Source organism: Oncorhynchus masou, chromosome 31 (assembly GCF_036934945.1).
Source record: "Oncorhynchus masou masou isolate Uvic2021 chromosome 31, UVic_Omas_1.1, whole genome shotgun sequence".
Classification (NCBI taxonomy): domain Eukaryota; kingdom Metazoa; phylum Chordata; class Actinopteri; order Salmoniformes; family Salmonidae; genus Oncorhynchus; species Oncorhynchus masou.
The window spans coordinates 11,378,910-11,398,427 of NC_088242.1; the positions used below are offsets into that span (position 1 = coordinate 11,378,910).

General features: G+C 46.7%; 1 protein-coding gene across 1 annotated transcript in view; it reads right to left on the reverse strand.

The window, feature by feature from the left end:
- Positions 1-19,518, reverse strand: part of LOC135523408 (syntaxin-binding protein 4-like) — a 90,045-nt gene that overhangs the window by 43,167 nt on the left and 27,360 nt on the right. Inside the window, exons 8-13 of the mRNA XM_064950058.1 lie at positions 17,146-17,278; positions 16,567-16,673; positions 15,897-16,200; positions 12,404-12,476; positions 7,137-7,234; positions 6,603-6,699 (exon numbers count right to left, since the gene is read on the reverse strand). Of these exons, the coding sequence (XP_064806130.1) occupies positions 6,603-6,699; positions 7,137-7,234; positions 12,404-12,476; positions 15,897-16,200; positions 16,567-16,673; positions 17,146-17,278 (812 nt within the window). The remainder of the gene's footprint in view (positions 1-6,602; positions 6,700-7,136; positions 7,235-12,403; positions 12,477-15,896; positions 16,201-16,566; positions 16,674-17,145; positions 17,279-19,518) is intronic.

Sequence of the window (19,518 nt, forward strand, 5' to 3'; positions counted from 1 at the left end):
ATCATCTCCTTAGTTTTGTTGACGTTGAGTGTGACGTTATTTTCCTGACACCACACTCCGAGGCTCAGAACGCACCCTTGTGGGGCCCCAGTGTTGAGGATCAGCGGAGTGGAGATGTTGTTGCCTACCCTCACCACCTGGGGGCGGCCCGTCAGGAAGTCCAGTACCCAGTTGCACAGGGCGGGTTCGAGACCCAGGGTCTCGAGCTTGATGACAAGCTTGGAGGGTACTATGGTGTTAAATGCCGAGCTGTAGTCGATGAACAGCATTCTCACATAGGTATCCCTCTTATCCAGATGGGTTAGGGCAGTGTGCAGTGTGGTTGAGATTGCATCGTCTTTGGACCTATTTGGGCGGTAAGCAAATTGGCGTGGGTCTAGGGTGTCAGGTAGGGTGGAGGTGATATGGTCCTTGACTAGTCTCTCAAAGCACTTCATGATGACGGAAGTGAGTGCTACTGGGCGGTAGTCGTTTAGCTCAGTTACCTTAGCTTTCTTGGGAACAGGAACAATGGTGGCTCTCTTGAAGCATGTGGGAACAGCAGACTGGTATAGGGATTGATTGAATATGTCCGTAAACACACCAGCCAGCTGGTCTGCGCATGCTCTGAGGGCGCGGCTGGGGATGCCGTCTGGGCCTGCAGCCTTGCGAGGGTTAACACGTTGAAATGTTTTACTCACCTCGGCTGCAGTGAAGGAGAGTCCACATGTTTTCGTTGCAGGCCGTGTCAGTGGCACTGTATTGTCCTCAAAGCGGGCAAAAATGTTATTTTGTCTGCCTGGGAGCAAGACATCCTGATCCATGACTGGGCTGGTTTTCTTTTTGTAGTCCGTGATTGACTGTAGACCCTGCCACATACCTCTTGTGTCTGAGCCGTTGAATTGAGATTCTACTTTGTCTCTATTCTGACGCTTAGCTTGTTTGATAGCCTTGCAGAGGGAATAGCTGCACTGTTTGTATTCGGTCATGTTACCAGTAACCTTGTCCTGATTAAAAGCAGTGGTTCGCGCTTTCAGTTTCACGCGAATGCTGCCATCAATCCACGGTTTCTGGTTTGGGAATGTTTTAATCGTTGCTATGGGAACAACATCTTCAACGCACGTTCTAATGAACTCGCACACCGAATCAGCGTATTCGTCAATGTTGTTGTTTGACGCAATACGAAACATATCCCAGTCCACGTGATGGAAGCAGTCTTGGAGTGTGGAATCAGCTTGGTCGGCCCAGCGTTGGACAGACCTCAGCGTGGGAGCTTCTTGTTTTAGTTTCTGTCTGTAGGCAGGGATCAGCAAAATGGAGTCGTGGTCAGCTTTTCCGAAAGGAGGGCGGGGCAGGGCCTTATATGCGTCGCGGAAGTTAGAATAACAATGATCCAAGGGTTTGCCAGCCCTGGTTGCGCAATCAATATGCTGATACAATTTAAGGAGTCTTGTTTTCAGATTAGCCTTGTTAAAATCCCCAGCTACAATGAATGCAGCCTCAGGATGTATGGATTCCAGTTTGCAAAGAGTCAAATAAAGTTCGTTCAGAGCCATCGATGTGTCTGCTTGGGGGGGAATATATACGGCTGTGATTATAATCGAAGAGAATTCTCTTGGTAGATAATGCGGTCTACATTTGATTGTGAGGAATTCTAAATCAGGTGAACAGAAGGATTTGAGTTCCTGTATGTTTCTGTGATCACACCACGTCTCGTTAGCCATAAGGCATACGCCCACGCCCCTCTTCTTACCAGAAAGATGTTTGTTTCTGTCGGCGCGATGCGTGGAGAAACCCGCTGGCTGCACCGACTCCGATAGCGTCGAGATAGTAGTTCAAGATAGTAGCTACTAAACAATTGGATACCACGAAATTGGGGAGAAAACGGGAAAAAAAATAAAAAAACAAGAAAGTGCTAAAGATTGGTTAGAGAGAACGAGATCACTGAAGTCAATGCTTTGATCTCATTGGATAATACAGTATTTATTTATGTTTTTACTCTATTCTATGTTAGCGTTCATTCATAGGCGAGGTTGTAGAAACCTTGTGATGGGTTCAGGGAAAACATGAGCTGGGTGAATGTCATATGAATGTAATAGAAATAAAGCCATGCTCATATGTAAAATAAATCATTCTCCCTCATCTTAAAGGGCACCGACCACTGAAAGAAGTTAGCTATCATCTGACATGTTCAGGGAATGCATGATGGATATTTTGATGTGCAACATGTCAAAATAGGGTCCAGATTGATCAGATATAATTTTGGACCATTAGAGATGAAATTGCCTACATGTTTTTGTGCATATTGGCCTAGGCTATTTGCTACATAATTTAGGCCTACCATCTGTGAAAGTTAGAACTCAAAACACACTAGCTAGATCGTTCACTCTAAATATGATATTGTTGCTAGATAGAAATGCAATTGATCTAACAGTAAATGTAATGTCCTACAAAAATGTTCCATTGGTAGGCCTATATTGGCTCTTGATATAGGCTATTCACCGCAAATGGTGCTCTCAGCTCCGTTCTGCTAGCGTATTATCTCAATTATATCCTCCATTTTTAAAGTGGTGTTACATCCTCTATATTGATAGTTGAGAAATAATTGTTATACTCACATAAATATGAAACTCTCCTCTTTTTTAACAACAGTAACAGTAGTTGTTTTAAAAACTCTCTTTCCCGGAATAACATTTCAAAATGATGCTCAACTGTCACTATGCTTGTGCTTATCAGAATGTATCTCCAAATGATGCTCAACTGTCACTATGCTTGTGCTTATCAGAATGTATCTCAAAATGATGCTCAACTGTCACTATGCTTGTGCTTATCAGAATGTATCTCAAAATGATGCTCAACTGTCACTATGCTTGTGCTTATCAGAATGTATCTCAAAATGATGCTCAACTGTCACTATGCTTGTGCTTATCATAATGCATCACTCCCTTCACTCCGTGTGCAAAGGGGAGAGAGGGAATGAGAGCCAGCACTGAAACAGGGACAGAGCAGATACTTTCATTGCAGGAAGCAGCCTAATGCACATTACTGTGACCAAATAATGATTTTAGAACTAAAAAATCTGCAGGAACGCTGTGAAGCCTAATCACCAACATAAGTCAAATTGTTTTGGCAAGGGGGCAATGTTGGTTTCGGACATTTCCGTTTCTCGTCCCATCTCTAGATAGTTGTTGTCGTCTATCAACAAACAAAAAAAATAATAATAATTTGCCATGGTGACAGAGGCACAACATAACAGAAACATTGTAGCCATGTCTGTCGTATTTTAAAATACCTTTGAAAACTGAATGTTAAGGCCTTTAAATCAGATAAATCAATAAAATATTTTTAAGACTTTTGAAGGATGTGCAGACACCCTGTGAATGTGTTTGGGATAAGTATCAGCCATCAGGGTTAAACGTACATTGTCTTGCCCTGGAGGCAGAACCAAGCGGTTTCCACGAGATGGGCGGGCTGCAAAGTCAAAAGGGTCAGGTAAGGTTATGGGGAAGTGTAGTCTTACCAGCGTAGGCCACTGTCAGAGCAGGGTTAGAGTTAGGTTCAGGTAAGGTTATGGGGAAGTGTAGTCTTACCTGCGTAGGCCACTGTCAGAGCAGGGTTAGAGTCAGGGTCAGGTAAGGTTATGGGGAAGTGTAGTCTTACCAGCGTAGGCCACTGTCAGAGCAGGGTTAGAGTTAGGTTCAGGTAAGGTTATGGGGAAGTGTAGTCTTACCTGCGTAGGCCACTGTCAGAGCAGGGTTAGAGTTAGGTTCAGGTAAGGTTATGGGGAAGTGTAGTCTTACCTGCGTAGGCCACTGTCAGAGCAGGGTTAGAGTTAGGGTCATGGGGAAGTGTAGTCTTACCAGCGTAGGCCACTGTCAGAGCAGGGTTAGAGTTAGGTTCAGGTAAGGTTATGGGGAAGTGTAGTCTTACCGGCATAGGCTACTGTTAGAGCAGGGTTAGAGTTAGGGTCATGGGGAAGTGTAGTCTTACCAGCGTAGGCCACTGTCAGAGCAGGGTTAGAGTTAGGGTCAGGTAAGGTTATGGGGAAGTGTAGTCTTACCGGCGTAGGCTACTGTCAGAGCAGGGTTAGAGTTAGGGTCATGGGGAAGTGTAGTCTTACCGGCGTAGGCCACTGTCAGAGCAGGGTTAGAGTTAGGGTCATGGGGAAGTGTAGTCTTACCAGCGTAGGCCACTGTCAGAGCAGGGTTAGAGTTAGGTTCAGGTAAGGTTATGGGGAAGTGTAGTCTTACCGGCATAGGCTACTGTTAGAGCAGGGTTAGAGTTAGGGTCATGGGGAAGTGTAGTCTTACCAGCGTAGGCCACTGTCAGAGCAGGGTTAGAGTTAGGTTCAGGTACGGTTATGGGGAAGTGTAGTCTTACCGGCATAGGCTACTGTTAGAGCAGGGTTAGAGTTAGGGTCATGGGGAAGTGTAGTCTTACCAGCGTAGGCCACTGTCAGAGCAGGGTTAGAGTTAGGTCCAGGTAAGGTTATGGGGAAGTGTAGTCTTACCGGCGTAGGCCACTGTCAGAGCAGGGTTAGAGTTAGGGTCAGGTAAGGTTATGGGAAGTGTAGTCTTACCTGCGTAGGCCACTGTCAGAGCAGGGTTAGAGTTAGGGTCAGGTAAGGTTATGGGAAGTGTAGTCTTACCAGCGTAGGCCACTGTCAGAGCAGGGTTAGAGTCAGGGTCAGGTAAGGTTATGGGAAGTGTAGTCTTACCGGCGTAGGCCACTGTCAGAGCAGGGTTAGAGTTAGGTTCAGGTAAGGTTATGGGGAAGTGTAGTCTTACCGGCGTAGGCTACTGTCAGAGCAGGGTTAGAGTTAGGGTCATGGGGAAGTGTAGTCTTACCGGCGTAGGCCACTGTCAGAGCAGGGTTAGAGTTAGGGTCATGGGGAAGTGTAGTCTTACCGGCGTAGGCCACTGTCAGAGCAGGGTTAGAGTTAGGTTCAGGTAAGGTTATGGGGAAGTGTAGTCTTACCGGCGTAGGCCACTGTCAGAGCAGGGTTAGAGTCAGGGTCAGGTAAGGTTATGGGGAAGTGTAGTCTTACCTGCGTAGGCCACTGTCAGAGCACGGTTAGAGTCAGGGTCAGGTAAGGTTATGGGGAAGTGTAGTCTTACCAGCGTAGGCCACTGCCAGAGCAGGGTTAGAGTTAGGTTCAGGTAAGGTTATGGGAAGTGTAGTCTTACCTGCGTAGGCCACTGTCAGAGCAGGGTTAGAGTTAGGAACAGGTAAGGTTATGGGGAAGTGTAGTCTTACCGGCGTAGGCTACTGTCAGAGCAGGGTTAGAGTTAGGGTCATGAGGAAGTGTAGTCTTACCGGCGTAGGCCACTGTCAGAGCAGGGTTAGAGTTAGGGTCATGGGGAAGTGTAGTCTTACCGGCGTAGGCCACTGTCAGAGCAGGGTTAGAGTTAGGTTCAGGTAAGGTTATGGGAAGTGTAGTCTTACCTGCGTAGGCCACTGTCAGAGCAGGGTTAGAGTTAGGTTCAGGTAAGGTTATGGGGAAGTGTAGTCTTACCGGCGTAGGCTACTGTCAGAGCAGGGTTAGAGTTAGGGTCATGGGGAAGTGTAGTCTTACCGGCGTAGGCCACTGTCAGAGCAGGGTTAGAGTTAGGGTCATGGGGAAGTGTAGTCTTACCAGCGTAGGCCACTGTCAGAGCAGGGTTAGAGTTAGGTTCAGGTAAGGTTATGGGGAAGTGTAGTCTTACCGGCATAGGCTACTGTTAGAGCAGGGTTAGAGTTAGGGTCATGGGGAAGTGTAGTCTTACCAGCGTAGGCCACTGTCAGAGCAGGGTTAGAGTTAGGTTCAGGTAAGGTTATGGGGAAGTGTAGTCTTACCGGCGTAGGCTACTGTCAGAGCAGGGTTAGAGTTAGGGTCATGGGGAAGTGTAGTCTTACCGGCGTAGGCCACTGTCAGAGCAGGGTTAGAGTTAGGGTCATGGGGAAGTGTAGTCTTACCGGCGTAGGCCACTGTCAGAGCAGGGTTAGAGTTAGGTTCAGGTAAGGTTATGGGGAAGTGTAGTCTTACCGGCGTAGGCCACTGTCAGAGCAGGGTTAGAGTCAGGGTCAGGTAAGGTTATGGGGAAGTGTAGTCTTACCTGCGTAGGCCACTGTCAGAGCACGGTTAGAGTCAGGGTCAGGTAAGGTTATGGGGAAGTGTAGTCTTACCAGCGTAGGCCACTGTCAGAGCAGGGTTAGAGTTAGGTTCAGGTAAGGTTATGGGAAGTGTAGTCTTACCTGCGTAGGCCACTGTCAGAGCAGGGTTAGAGTTAGGAACAGGTAAGGTTATGGGGAAGTGTAGTCTTACCGGCGTAGGCTACTGTCAGAGCAGGGTTAGAGTTAGGGTCATGGGGAAGTGTAGTCTTACCGGCGTAGGCCACTGTCAGAGCAGGGTTAGAGTTAGGGTCATGGGGAAGTGTAGTCTTACCGGCGTAGGCCACTGTCAGAGCAGGGTTAGAGTTAGGGTCATGGGGAAGTGTAGTCTTACCGGCGTAGGCCACTGTCAGAGCAGGGTTAGAGTTAGGTTCAGGTAAGGTTATGGGGAAGTGTAGTCTTACCAGCATAGGCCACTGTCAGAGCAGGGTTAGAGTCAGGGTCAGGTAAGGTTATGGGAAGTGTAGTCTTACCTGCGTAGGCCACTGTCCCAGCAGGGTCTGTTTGTAGTCTGGCCCTCAACGTCTGTCTCTGTGCCTCTGTAGGATTCAGTCCCAATGCATCCAGAGCCTGTCAACACACACAGAGTTACACACACACCATACCCTTAAATATGACCACACACACAGACTAGTAAACCACACACACACACCTAGCGTGACTAAGCATGCTGGATGTGAATACTGCCTATCGATATTGCCATGATGTCGTGGGAGAATGATTGGAGCACCTCGGACAGCGAACACACTGAACACACACGTTGGCTGTACGGTGCAGTGTAATCAGGCCAGAGCACATGACAGGCCAGCAGCAGTAATAGCTTATTGAGCAGTGTCTCTGCAAGGATGAGGCAACGTCAACACAATCAATACACTGCAATGACCCTAATGTCAAACCACATCCGTACAGTACATACACACACAATTATAAACATTCCCATACACTAATTCTTAGACACATACATTAAACACTGATAAACACACACTCTTCCACATGCCCACACTGACCTGCTCCAGCCTCTCCAGTTTGAGGCGACAGATGGAGCTGAGGGAGCACTTCCTTTGTGGTACGAGACTGCTGACTGGCTGCCATACAGTGGAGGATTCTGGGTAGAGGGAGACAGACAGGTAACCAAGTGAACCAGTAACTGGGTATAATAACGCATAACGTTGTTGTTGTTTATGACAAATGCATTACATTTATTGCATATACATGTGGAAAAAGAAAAGCTTATAAAATGGAGGAAGAGAGAGAGAAAGAGAGAGTGAGCAAGAGAGAGAGGGGGCAGAGGCAGAGAGAGGGAGAGGCAGAGAGAGAGGGAGAGGCAAAGAGAGAGGCAGAGGCAAAGAGAGAGGCAGAGGCAAAGAGAGAGGCAGAGGCAAAGAGAGAGGCAGAGGCAAAGAGAGAGGCAGAGGCAGAGAGAGAGGGAGAGGCAGAGAGAGAGGGAGAGGCAAAGAGAGAGGCAGAGGCAAAGAGAGAGGCAGAGGCAGAGAGAGAGGGAGAGGCAGAGAGAGGGGGCAGAGGCAAAGAGAGAGGCAGAGGCAAAGAGAGAGGCAGAGGCAAAGAGAGAGGCAGAGGCAGAGAGAGAGGGAGAGGCAGAGAGAGAGGGAGAGGCAGAGAGAGGGGGCAGAGGCAAAGAGAGAGGCAGAGGCAAAGAGAGAGGCAGAGGCAAAGAGAGAGGGAGAGGTAGAGAGAGAGGGAGAGGCAAAGAGAGAGGCAGAGGCAAAGAGAGAGGCAGAGGCAAAGAGAGAGGCAGAGGCAAAGAGAGAGGCAGAGGCAAAGAGAGAGGCAGAGGCAAAGAGAGAGGCAGAGGCAGAGAGAGAGGGAGAGGCAGAGAGAGGGGGCAGAGGCAGAGAGAGGGGGCAGAGGCAAAGAGAGAGGCAGAGGCAAAGAGAGAGGCAGAGGCAAAGAGAGAGGCAGAGGCAAAGAGAGAGGCAGAGGCAAAGAGAGAGGCAGAGGCAGAGAGAGAGGGAGAGGCAGAGAGAGGGGGCAGAGGCAAAGAGAGAGGCAGAGGCAAAGAGAGAGGCAGAGGCAAAGAGAGAGGCAGAGGCAAAGAGAGAGAGAGATTTGCAGAGCAAGAGAGAAAGAGAGATTTGTCACATTCTGAGACAAATCAGAATTTAAGGTATGTTACACATATTATTTGGGAACAATCCCACTTTTTGGGAACAATCCCACTTTATGGGAACAATCCCACTTTATGCACAAGTCTGTTACACAAGCATATCTAAATGCAGCCCTTTGTCATTTAAGACAGGTCTGGTCAGAGTGAGAACAGGTGAGCTGTAAACAGACATGTTCTGGAGAGAGAGATAATTAGACATGAAAAAACCCAGGAAGGAACGGTGGAGGGAAATGATTGTGATGAACGGCTCGACTTCACTGCAGCCTTCCACACAAAAAAAAATCCATCTGTTCAAAAATCCACCAAGTTCACGACAAGAGGGTAGACAGAGGCAGTCCTCTGACAGACAGATACAGTCCTCTGACAGACAGATACAGTCCTCTGACAGACAGATACCGATACAGTCCTCTGACAGACAGATACAGATACAGTCCTCTGACAGACAGATACAGATACAGTCCTCTGACAGACAGATACAGTCCTCTGACAGACAGATACAGTCCTCTGACAGACAGATACAGTCCTCTGACAGACAGATACAGTCCTCTGACAGACAGATACAGTCCTCTGACAGACAGATACAGAGGCAGTCCTCTGACAGACAGATACAGAGGCAGTCCTCTGACAGACAGATACAGATCCAGTCCTCTGACAGACAGATACAGTCCTCTGACAGACAGATACAGAGGCAGTCCTCTGACAGACAGATACAGATCCAGTCCTCTGACAGACAGATACAGTCCTCTGACAGACAGATACAGATCCAGTCCTCTGACAGACAGAGGCAGTCCTCTGACAGACAGATACAGAGGCAGTCCTCTGACAGACAGATACAGAGGCAGTCCTCTGACAGACAGATACAGAGGCAGTCCTCTGACAGACAGATACAGAGGCAGTCCTCTGACAGACAGATACAGTCCTCTGACAGACAGATACAGTCCTCTGACAGACAGATACAGTCCTCTGACAGACAGATACAGATACAGTCCTCTGACAGACAGATACAGTCCTCTGTATCTCTGTAGGTAGAGCACGGTGCTTGCAATGCAAGGATAGTGGGTTAAATTCCTGGAACCACCCATATGTAAAATGGATGCAAGCACGACTGTAACTTTGGATAAAAGCGTTTGCTAAATGGCCCATTATTGTTTTTACAAATTGAAATTTTGAAAGTGATTAATTAGTAGTTCAGGTACTTAGTGTAGCTAAGGCAGGTAGTTAAAGTATGCAAAACAGTTTTAGGTTTTGCTCACAAATGCAGGAGTCGTATCTGATTATACTGCTGCACCACCTGAACATGAACATGTTGGGCAACATTTGAAGGAAGCCTATGTGCTAATTATTCACACCTCGGTGTCAACTGATCATTGACATGTTGAGGAACACAGAACATCCAGCATCCAGACAACACCATTCATCATCATTCCAAAACGCTCTGAAGAACATTATTCTGACAAGGGATTCCACCCGGAAGATGACAACATGTTATTGGGACGGAGGACAGAATGTCTTGTTTTTGATCCAAGCATCTCCCACCTGCCTAATTTCCTCCTTCCAAGCTGCATGCCACATCACTACAGCCTCCTCTTTACTAATCTGAGATCAGGTTCCCAAATGGCTCCATACTCCCTTTATAGTGCATTACTATAGACCAGGGCCCTTACGGCCTACTATAGACCAGGGCCCTTACGGCCTACTATAGACCAGGGCCCTTACGGCCTACTATAGACCAGGGCCCTTACGGCCTACTATAGACCAGGGCCCTTACGGCCTACTATAGACCAGGGCCCTTACAGCCTACTATAGACCAGGGCCCATACGGCCTACGTTAGACCAGGGCCCTTACGGCCTACGTTAGACCAGGGCCCTTACGGCCTACTATAGACCAGGGTTTCCCAAACATGGTCCAGGAATACAACAGACCTTACAGTGAAATGCTTACTTATGAGCCCCTAACCAACAGTGCATTTTTTTAAATACGGATAAGAATAAGAGATAAAAATAACAAGTAATTAAAGATCAGCAGTAAAAAAAGAACAATATATACAGGGGGGGGGTACCGGTACAGAGTCAATGTGCGGGGACACCGGTTAGTTGAGGTAGTATGTACATGTAGGTACAGTTTGCCTGTACTCACAGACTGAGTTTATGACATGGCTCTGTCCTCTGGAGAGAAATAAGGGATAAAAAGGCACAAGCTCGTTTAACTCGTATCTCTTCTTTACGACCTGCTGTGATCTGTTTCCACGTAGATTCCACCTACAGGTATGCGTCCCAAAATGGCACCGTATTCCATGTATATAGTACACTACTTTAAACCAGAGGCCAATTGGCCCTGATCAAAAGAAGTGCACTACATAGGAATTAGGGTGACATTTGTGATGCATTCTAATTGTAGGTGTATCCGAGGGCAGGACTGGAACATGTCCTAAAGCGATTGGACACGATGTTCAGAAATGTACATCAACAACAACTCACTAAAGCACTTTCTGGTCCGGCTGTTTTCAGAAATGTCAGTGTAGTTATATTAGCCCAGAGGCCAAGGTGAAGGTGAGACAGTGTGGGGAAGAAGAATGAGAGAGAGGCTGAGAGCGAGAGAGAGAGAGAGAGGCTGAGAGAGAGAGAGAGAGAGAGATAGAGAGGCTGAGAGAGAGAGAGGCTGAGAGAGAGAGAGAGAGAGAGAGGCTGAGAGAGATAGAGAGGCTGAGAGAGACCAGAGAGGCTGAGAGAGAGAGGCTGAGAGAGAGAGAGAGAGAGAGAGAAGAGTGAAATGCTGCCCTAACCAACAGTGCATTTTTTTAAATACGGATAAGAGATAAAAATAACAAGTAATTAAAGATCAGAGTAAAAAAAGAACAATGAGAGAGAGGCTGGCAGAGAGAGCGGGGACACCGGAGAGAGAGATGCTGAGTACAGAGGCTGTACTCACAGACTGAGTTTATGAGAGGCTGAGAGAGAAATAAGAGGCTAAAAGAGAGAGAGGCTGAGAGAGAGACCTGCTGAGATCTGAGAGATTCCAGACAGGTATGCTCCCAAAATGGCAGTATTCCAGGCTGAGACAGCTTTAAAGAGAGGAGATAGAGGCTGAGAGAGATAGAGAGGCTGATTTGAGAGATTCTAAGAGGCTGAGAGAGGACTGGAACATGAGAGAGATTGGAGAGATGAGAATGAGATCAGAGAGGCTGAGAGAGCAGAGAGGCTGTTTTCAGAAATGTCAGTGAGTTAGATTAGAGAGGCTGAGTGAAGGTGAGAGAGGCTGAAGAGAGAGAGAGAGGCTGAGAGAGGCTGAGAGGCTGAGAGAGAGAGAGAGAGAGAGAGAGAGAGAGAGAGGCTGAGAGAGAGAGAGAGGCTGAGAGAGCGAGAGAGAGAGAGAGGCTGAGAGAGAGGCTGAGAGAGAGAGAGGCTGAGAGAGAGAGAGAGAGAGAGAGAGAGGCTGAGAGAGAGAGAGAGAGAGGTTGAGAGAGAGAGAGAGAGAGGCTGAGAGAGAGGGAGAGAGGCTGAGAGAGAGTGAGAGAGGCTGAGAGAGAGAGAGAGAGAGAGAGAGAGAGAGAGAGAGAGAGAGAGAGAGAGAGAGAGAGAGAGAGAGAGAGAGAGAGAGAGAGTGTGTTGTGACCTGTGTCCACAGTGTCCACAGTGTGCCATCAGAGCAGCAAGATTTGTGACCTGTTGCCACGAGAAAAGGGCAACCAGTGAAGAACACGCACCATTGTAAATACAACCCATATCTATGCTTATTTATTTTATCTACCATTTGCACATTGTAAAAACACTGTATATATATATATATATAATACGACATTTGTAATGTCTTTATTGTTTTGAAGCTTCTGTATGTGTGATGTCTACTGTTCATTTTTATTGTTTATTTCACTTTATATATTATCTACCTTACTTGCTTTGGCAATGTTAACGCATGTTTCCCATGCCAATAAAGCCCCTTGAATTGAATTGAATTGAATTGAGAGAGGCTGAGAGAGAGAGAGAGAGAGAGAGAGAGGCTGAGAGAGAGGGAGAGGCTGAGAGAGAGAGAGAGAGAGAGAGAGAGAGAGAGAGAGAGAGAGAGAGAGAGAGAAAAGAAATGAGAGTGGGAAAGAGAGGAAAAACCGAGACCGAGATACAGAGATATAGAGAAATAGACAGGTTTCTCACCAGGCTTGGCGTCTGTGGTGCTGGGACTCTGAGGAGGGGAGGAGACACACGTCTGTTCTGTCCTCATTCGCACCTGCAGGACACAACCACACCACCACATTACCACCACAACATACAACCATTGTTCCCTATATTTTTTTTTAGGCTCTGGGCAAATTTCAGGTCTGCTGAGTGCAAACCTGAACGTTGCGAAAATTCGGTGTAATTCCCATCAAGCGTTTACTGTGAACACTGAGACTGTACCCGCTTTCAGTCGCAGGGCTTGACATTAAACTGTTTATCCACTTGTCCTTCAGACAACGAGGTGACTGAAATTGTTGTTGACTGGTTTGATACAACAACAAAAAACACTTTACAAAATAAAAATGCATTATTAATACCATACCATTACTACAGAGAATCAGACAAATTATGCTACATGCTGCCTATAGGTTACTTAACAACTCACTAACTAGCAAAGAATAGGAACAAATGTGCACATGCCTACATGCAGCTCTCGCTTTGATCTCAAAACAAGTGCATCTACTCACGATCGCTCATACTGTAAACACAGTCCAGTTCAAAGTAAATGACACAGATCCATACTGTATATGTCAATGGTCTATTTGTACATACAGTAGCCCTACTGCAGCTCTGATTGTTTATGCCACACCGGTCTGTGTAGAGTACGGGCTGAGTAATGCGTGCCAATGCAATAGAATCCTACTCCGATGCGTTCTGCCTACAACAAAATCTCTTGCATAGTTAGTTTTGTTTCGGTATGTTGCATTGAAAGTGGCTAATATTGCGTTGATTCGATCACATTTGCCACAGTAAAAGGGAAACATTGAAAGTGTTAAGTGTTAAGTGTTAAAAAATCAAAAGTAACTGTCAGTATCTGGTGTGGCCACCAGCTGCATTAAGTACTGCAGTGCATCTCCTCCTCATGGACTGCACCAGATATGCCAGTTCTTGCTTTGAGATGTTACCCCACTCTTCCACCAAGGCACCTGTAAGTTCCCGGACATTTCTGGGGGGAATGGCCCTAGCCCTCACCCTCTGATCCAACAGGTCCCAGACGTGCTCAATGGGATTGCGATCCGGGGCTTTTCTTCTTTTCCTGTCTTGCAGGAAATCACACACAGGATGAGCAGTATGGCTGGTGGCATTGTCATGCTGTAGGGTCATGTTAGGATGAGCCTACAGGAAGGGTACCACATGAGGGAGGAGGATGTCTTCCCTGTAATGCACAGCGTTGAGATTGCCTGCAATGTCAACATGCTCAGTCTGATGATGCTGTGACACACCGCCCCAGACCATGACGGACCCTCCACCTCCAAATTAATCCCGCTCCAGAGTACAGGCCTCAGTGTAACGCTCATTCCTTCATTGATAAACGCGAATCCGCCCATCACCCCTGGTGAGACAAAACCGCGACTTGTCAGTGAAGAGCACATTTTGCCAGTCCTGTCTGGTCCAGTGACGGTGGGTTTGTGCCCATAGGCGACGTTGTAGACGGTGATGTCTGGAGAGGACCTGCCTTACAACAGGCCTACAAGCCCTCAGTCCAGCCTCTATCAGCCTATTGCGGACAGTCTGAGCACTGATGGAGGGATTGTGCATTCCTGGTTAAACTCGGGCAGTTGTTGCCATCCTGTACCTGTCCCGCAGGTGTGATATTTGGATGTACCGATCATGTGCAGGTGTTGTTACACGTGGTCTGCTACTGCGAGGGCGATCAGCTGTCCGTCCTGTCTCCCTGTAGTGCTGTCTTAGGCTTCTCACAGTACGGACATAGCAATTTATTGCCCTGGCCACATCTGCAGTCCTGATGCATCCTTGCAGCATGTCTAAGGCACATTCACGCAGATGAGCAGGGACCCTGGGTATCTTTCGTTTGGTGTTTTTCAGAGTCAGTAGAAAGGCCTCTTTAGTGTCCTAAGTTTTCATTAACTGTGACCTTAATTGCCTACCGTCTGTAAGCTGTTAGTGTCTTAACGACCGTTCCACAGGTGCATGTTCATTCATTGTTTATGGTTCAATGAAGAAGCATTGGAAACAGTGTTTAAACCCTTTACAATGAAGATCTGTGAAGATATTTTGATTTTTATGAATTATTTTTGAAAGACAGGGTCCTTAAAAAAGGGATGTTTCTTTTTTGCTGAGTTTACAACATAACCAATTTAAAACATTACTGTAGCAATGAGGTTTGTGCTGTAAGCTATAGGCCCAACACATTATCACCGCATATTGGTTTTGCTTGAATTGCCCTGCCAATGCATTGTTGTTCGGGCCATATTTTTACAATAGTATTTCTACATTTGAGGTAGGCTATATGATCACACTGGTAATAGAACCATTGTTGTATTGTAAGGCACAGCTGAGTGAGCATACATTTAAATAATTAGCTTTTTATTTATTTTAATGAGCTGATGGTGCCTGCATGTGATGGCCAGTCTCAGTGGCGGGAGAGAGCAGCAGACTGAGGGCCAACTTCTCAACATCCCTCTGCTCTCCCTTTCCTCCGCTCTCCCTTTCCTCCGCTCTCCCTTTCCTCCGCTCTCCCTTTCCTCCGCTCTCCCTTTCCTCCGCTCTCCCTTTCCTCCGCTCTCCCTTTCCTCCGCTGACCAAAAAGGGACTTCCAGCTGATGGCGAAACTCGAGTCGTACCGCATTATTTCTGCCTCATGCACAAATTCATGTTGTTACTCCTATGAACAGAGAAAGTTCAATATTCCTTGATATTAAAAAATACCCAAGCTGCTAATAATAACACGAGCCTATAGATCCTTTCCTATTCATTCATTACTGCTGTAGTGCTTGTGGCTCTGAGTGGAAATAGGAAGAACGTGCATTTTAGGGCTTATAAAAGTGATGACTACAAAGTGTTGACAGTGCTGAGTAAGACCTTAAACATGAACTCAGCTCTTTGCTGTATTTGTTGACCGTCTCTCTCTAGTCATAGTTTTAAATGTTTTGAAATCTCACAGTATCAACTCTGTAGCTACCTTTTATGCCTGCTACGTTACTGCAGACAGTCATCCAATTGGCCAGCAGTAGGTCTACAGTGCACTTTTTTTGTTCAACAAAATGTGTACCTTTAAACAAATTAAATAGTTCACAATGGCAACAGTTGGTCTACCCCGCGCACGGCAGCTGAATCGGGTGCACCTACTGCCAACAGCCCGAGACAAATAAAAATAGGAACACAAGGCTTTATCATTGTCTTTTTTTACTGAAATGTTTGGCGATCGACTAGGAAAGTCTTGGAGATCGACAAGTTAATCGTGATCGACCGGTTGGTGACCACTGCTCTATAAAGTTGAGTGAAGTTCAATCTCCTAATTCTCGCTGTGACGTATGCGTGCCGCTTAGAGGGAACGTTACACACAACACCACATCCTACAACCACACCAACTATTAATACCATAAGGAGGAATAACCATATTCACAGAAAACCCTGTAGGGGTGTGCATGTGCGTGTGTGCATTTGTCCCTGCGTTAAAGTCCCAAACCTGGCTAAGGTTGACAGAAGGCAGGGTCTCGCTGGCGGGGTTGAGGGTGGAGGTGATCTTGGGCATCACCAGGGGAGCTCCAGGCAGGGCTGCAGGGAGCGTGGTTCTCCTGTGCTGGAGCAGTGACCGAGGGGGAGGCAGGGCCCCCAGTACAGCCAGGGTCCCTCTCCTGGTGGGGGGCACTGAGGAGCCTCCACTGGCTGCGCCCTGTGGGGTGAAAGGACTCTGGGGGCCACTGCTGGAGGAAGCAGAACTGGTGGAAGTCCTGTGTCTCATAAATGCTATCTCCACCGTAGGGTCTGGTCTGGAGAAGGACACACAGAAGGGAGAATTGAGAATGGATTGGACTACTTTGAATGTAGTTAATAGGGTTGCGTCCCTAATGGCACCCTATTCCCTATATAGTGCACTATTTTTGACATGGGCCCATAGGGATCAAGTCAAAGGTAGTGCACTGTTGAATAGGCTGCCATTTGAAATGCACTCTACGTTATAGTTCACACGATTCCCTCAGAGATTGTTCTGGACACATTACAGTAAAGATGGATGGATGTGTTTACTCGTCTACTACTATCTGTTTATACGGGAACCTTGAAAAGAAGAGGGTGGACCTCAGGAGGTTTATCCTGTAAATACATATTCAAGTGACGTCATAAAGGTGTGACCTCACCTGAGTTTGGTGCGTGTCAGGACGCTTCGAGCCTCCTCATAAGTCACTCCGATTAACGACTCCTTATTAATCGATACCAGCTGGTCTCCTGGCTGTAGTCTACCATCCTGTCATATGAAACACAAACTACATCAAGGGTCAAGGGTCATGGTTTCATTGTAATATGATAACAATATGGTCAATATCAGTTAAATACAGGTAGAGAATATCTTTAGCACATTAAATACAGAGAATATCTTTAGGGCATTAGGATATAGTTATTGTATTAGTTAAATACAGGTAGAGAATATAGTGCCTTGCAAAAGTATTCATCCCCCTTGGCATTTTTCCAATTTTGTTGCATTACAACCTGTAATTTAAATAGATTTTTATTTGGATTTCATGTAATGGACATACACAAAAAAGTCCAAATTGGTGAAGTGAAATGAAAAAAATTACTTGTTTCAAAAAAATAAAAAACATAGTTGTAGTTATTTTATGCCTTAACTAACATCTCACACTTTATTATGTATTCACACAAAACCCCTGTGTAACCCCTGATTCCGCCAGTATCAGAAGGTAAACATAGTGACAAGTCACCCTCTGGCAGTCTCCTCCAGGCACTATTTCCTGAATCAACACCATTGGTCCCTCGGCTCGGTTCGCTCCGCCCTTGATGATGAGGCCCAGGCCTGTTCCCTTTGAGATGCATATCAACTGAATGATGCTGTCACTAGGGAGAGAGAGAGAGACACAATGAGGTGGAAACTGAGCTGCACTTCCTAACCTCCTGACAAATATATGAGCATATTAGAGACATATTTCCCTCAGATTAAACAAACCCAATTTTGATAAACTCCCATATCTACTGGGTGAAATACCAGTGTGCCATCACAGCAGCAAGATTTGTGACCTGTTGCCACAAGAAAAGGTCAACAAGTGAAGAACAAACATCAATGTAAATACAACCCATATTTATGTTTATTTATTATCCCATTTGTACTTTAACTATTTGCACATAATATGACATTTGAAATGTTTTTAATGCAAGTGTAATGTTTACTGTTCATTTTTATTGTTAATTTCACTTTTGTTTATTATCTACTTCACTTGCTTTGGAAATGTTCACATATGTTTCCCATGCCAATAAAGCCCTTAAATTTTAATTGAGACAGAAAGACAGAGAGAGAGAGAGAGAGAGAGAGAGAGAGAGAGAGAGAGAGACAGAGAGAGAGACAGAGAGAGAGACAGAGAGAGAGACAGAGAGACAGAGAGAGACAGAGAGAGAGACAGAGAGACAGACAGAGAGACAGACAGAGAGACAGAGAGACAGACAGAGAGAGACAGAGAGACTGAGAGAGAGAGAGACAGAGAGAGGGAGAGAGAGAGAGAGAGAGAGAGAGGAATAATCAGAAAGACACTGTCGGGAGGTGGCAGAGATGAGAGACAATAGTTCAGACTAACACGCCAACTGTGGTCATGACTAAATAAAATAACAGAAATAGGACAGCACTCCAGTAAATAAACTTAAATTGAGCCCTTCTTCAGCATTCAAGGCAATGACAGTCAATGTCACATCAACCTCACAGGTGGGCATAATTCAAAAATTCCCAATCAGTATTGGCCCAATCAAAAGATCCCAGCAGAGAGGGCTGTGGGGGAAACATGACAATCTAATAAATATACATAGACAATCAATACAATTACATTGTGATGTAATGAGCAAAGTGTTTGGCCTATTGATAACACTACAAACAACAACAAAAAAGAACATTCCTCATTCAGGCCTGCTGGGGCAAGAGTTCCCAACCGTCTATCCTATATGTCTCTCTTTGGAGAAGTCATTTACCCCCCCCCCCCCCCATGTCCTCCGCTACGTGGCGCCTTTCACCAATTCAATGCCTATACAAAGTGAGGCACTTAGTTCATGACTATGGCTTTTGAAATGCCTGGCAACAGGTGATTCTTTCCTTGCGGTTGCCAACGGAGCTCTTATGCTCACATATCCTGTTTGGTCTGACCCACATAACAAAGGTTACAGGAACACATAAGGATATACAACACATTTTGTGTTACATGTTATTCCACCTAGAACCTATTCTCGCTATACACCAAGTCACTTGGCTCTGTCATAACCTCACATGGTCTCTCCTATCATTGCTATGCAGACGACACACAATTAATCTTCTCCTTTCCCCCTTCTGATGACCAGGTGGCGAATTGCATCTCTGCATGTCTGGCAGACATATCAGTGTGGATGACGGATCACCACCTCAAGCTGAACCTCGGCAAGACGGAGCTCTTCCTCCCGGGGAAGGACTGCCCGTTCCATGATCTCGCCATCACGGTTGACAACTCCATTGTGTCCTCCTCCCAGAGCGCTAAGAACCTTGGCGTGTTCCTGGACAACACCCTGTCGTTCTCAACTAACATCAAGGCGGTGGCCCGTTCCTGTAGGTTCATGCTCTACAACATCCGCAGAGTACGACCCTGCCTCACACAGGAAGCGGCGCAGGTCCTAATCCAGGCACTTGTCATCTCACGTCTGGATTACTGCAACTCACTGTTGGCTGGGCTCCCTGCCTGTGCCATTAAACCCCTACAACTCATCCAGAACGCCGCAGCCCGTCTGGTGTTCAACCTTCCCAAGTTCTCTCACGTCACCCCGCTCCTCCGCTCTCTCCACTGGCTTCCAGTTGAAGCTCGCATCCGGCTACAAGACCATGGTGCTTGCCTACGGAGCTGTGAGGGGAACGGCACCGCAGTACCTCCAGGCTCTGATCAGGCCCTACACCCAAACAAGGGCACTGCGTTCATCCACCTCTGGCCTGCTTGCCTCCCTACCACTGAGGAAGTACAGTTCCCGCTCAGCCCAGTCAAAACTGTTCGCTGCTCTGGCCCCCCAATGGTGGAACAAACTCCCTCACGACGCCAGGACAGCGGAGTCAATCACCACCTTCCGGAGACACCTGA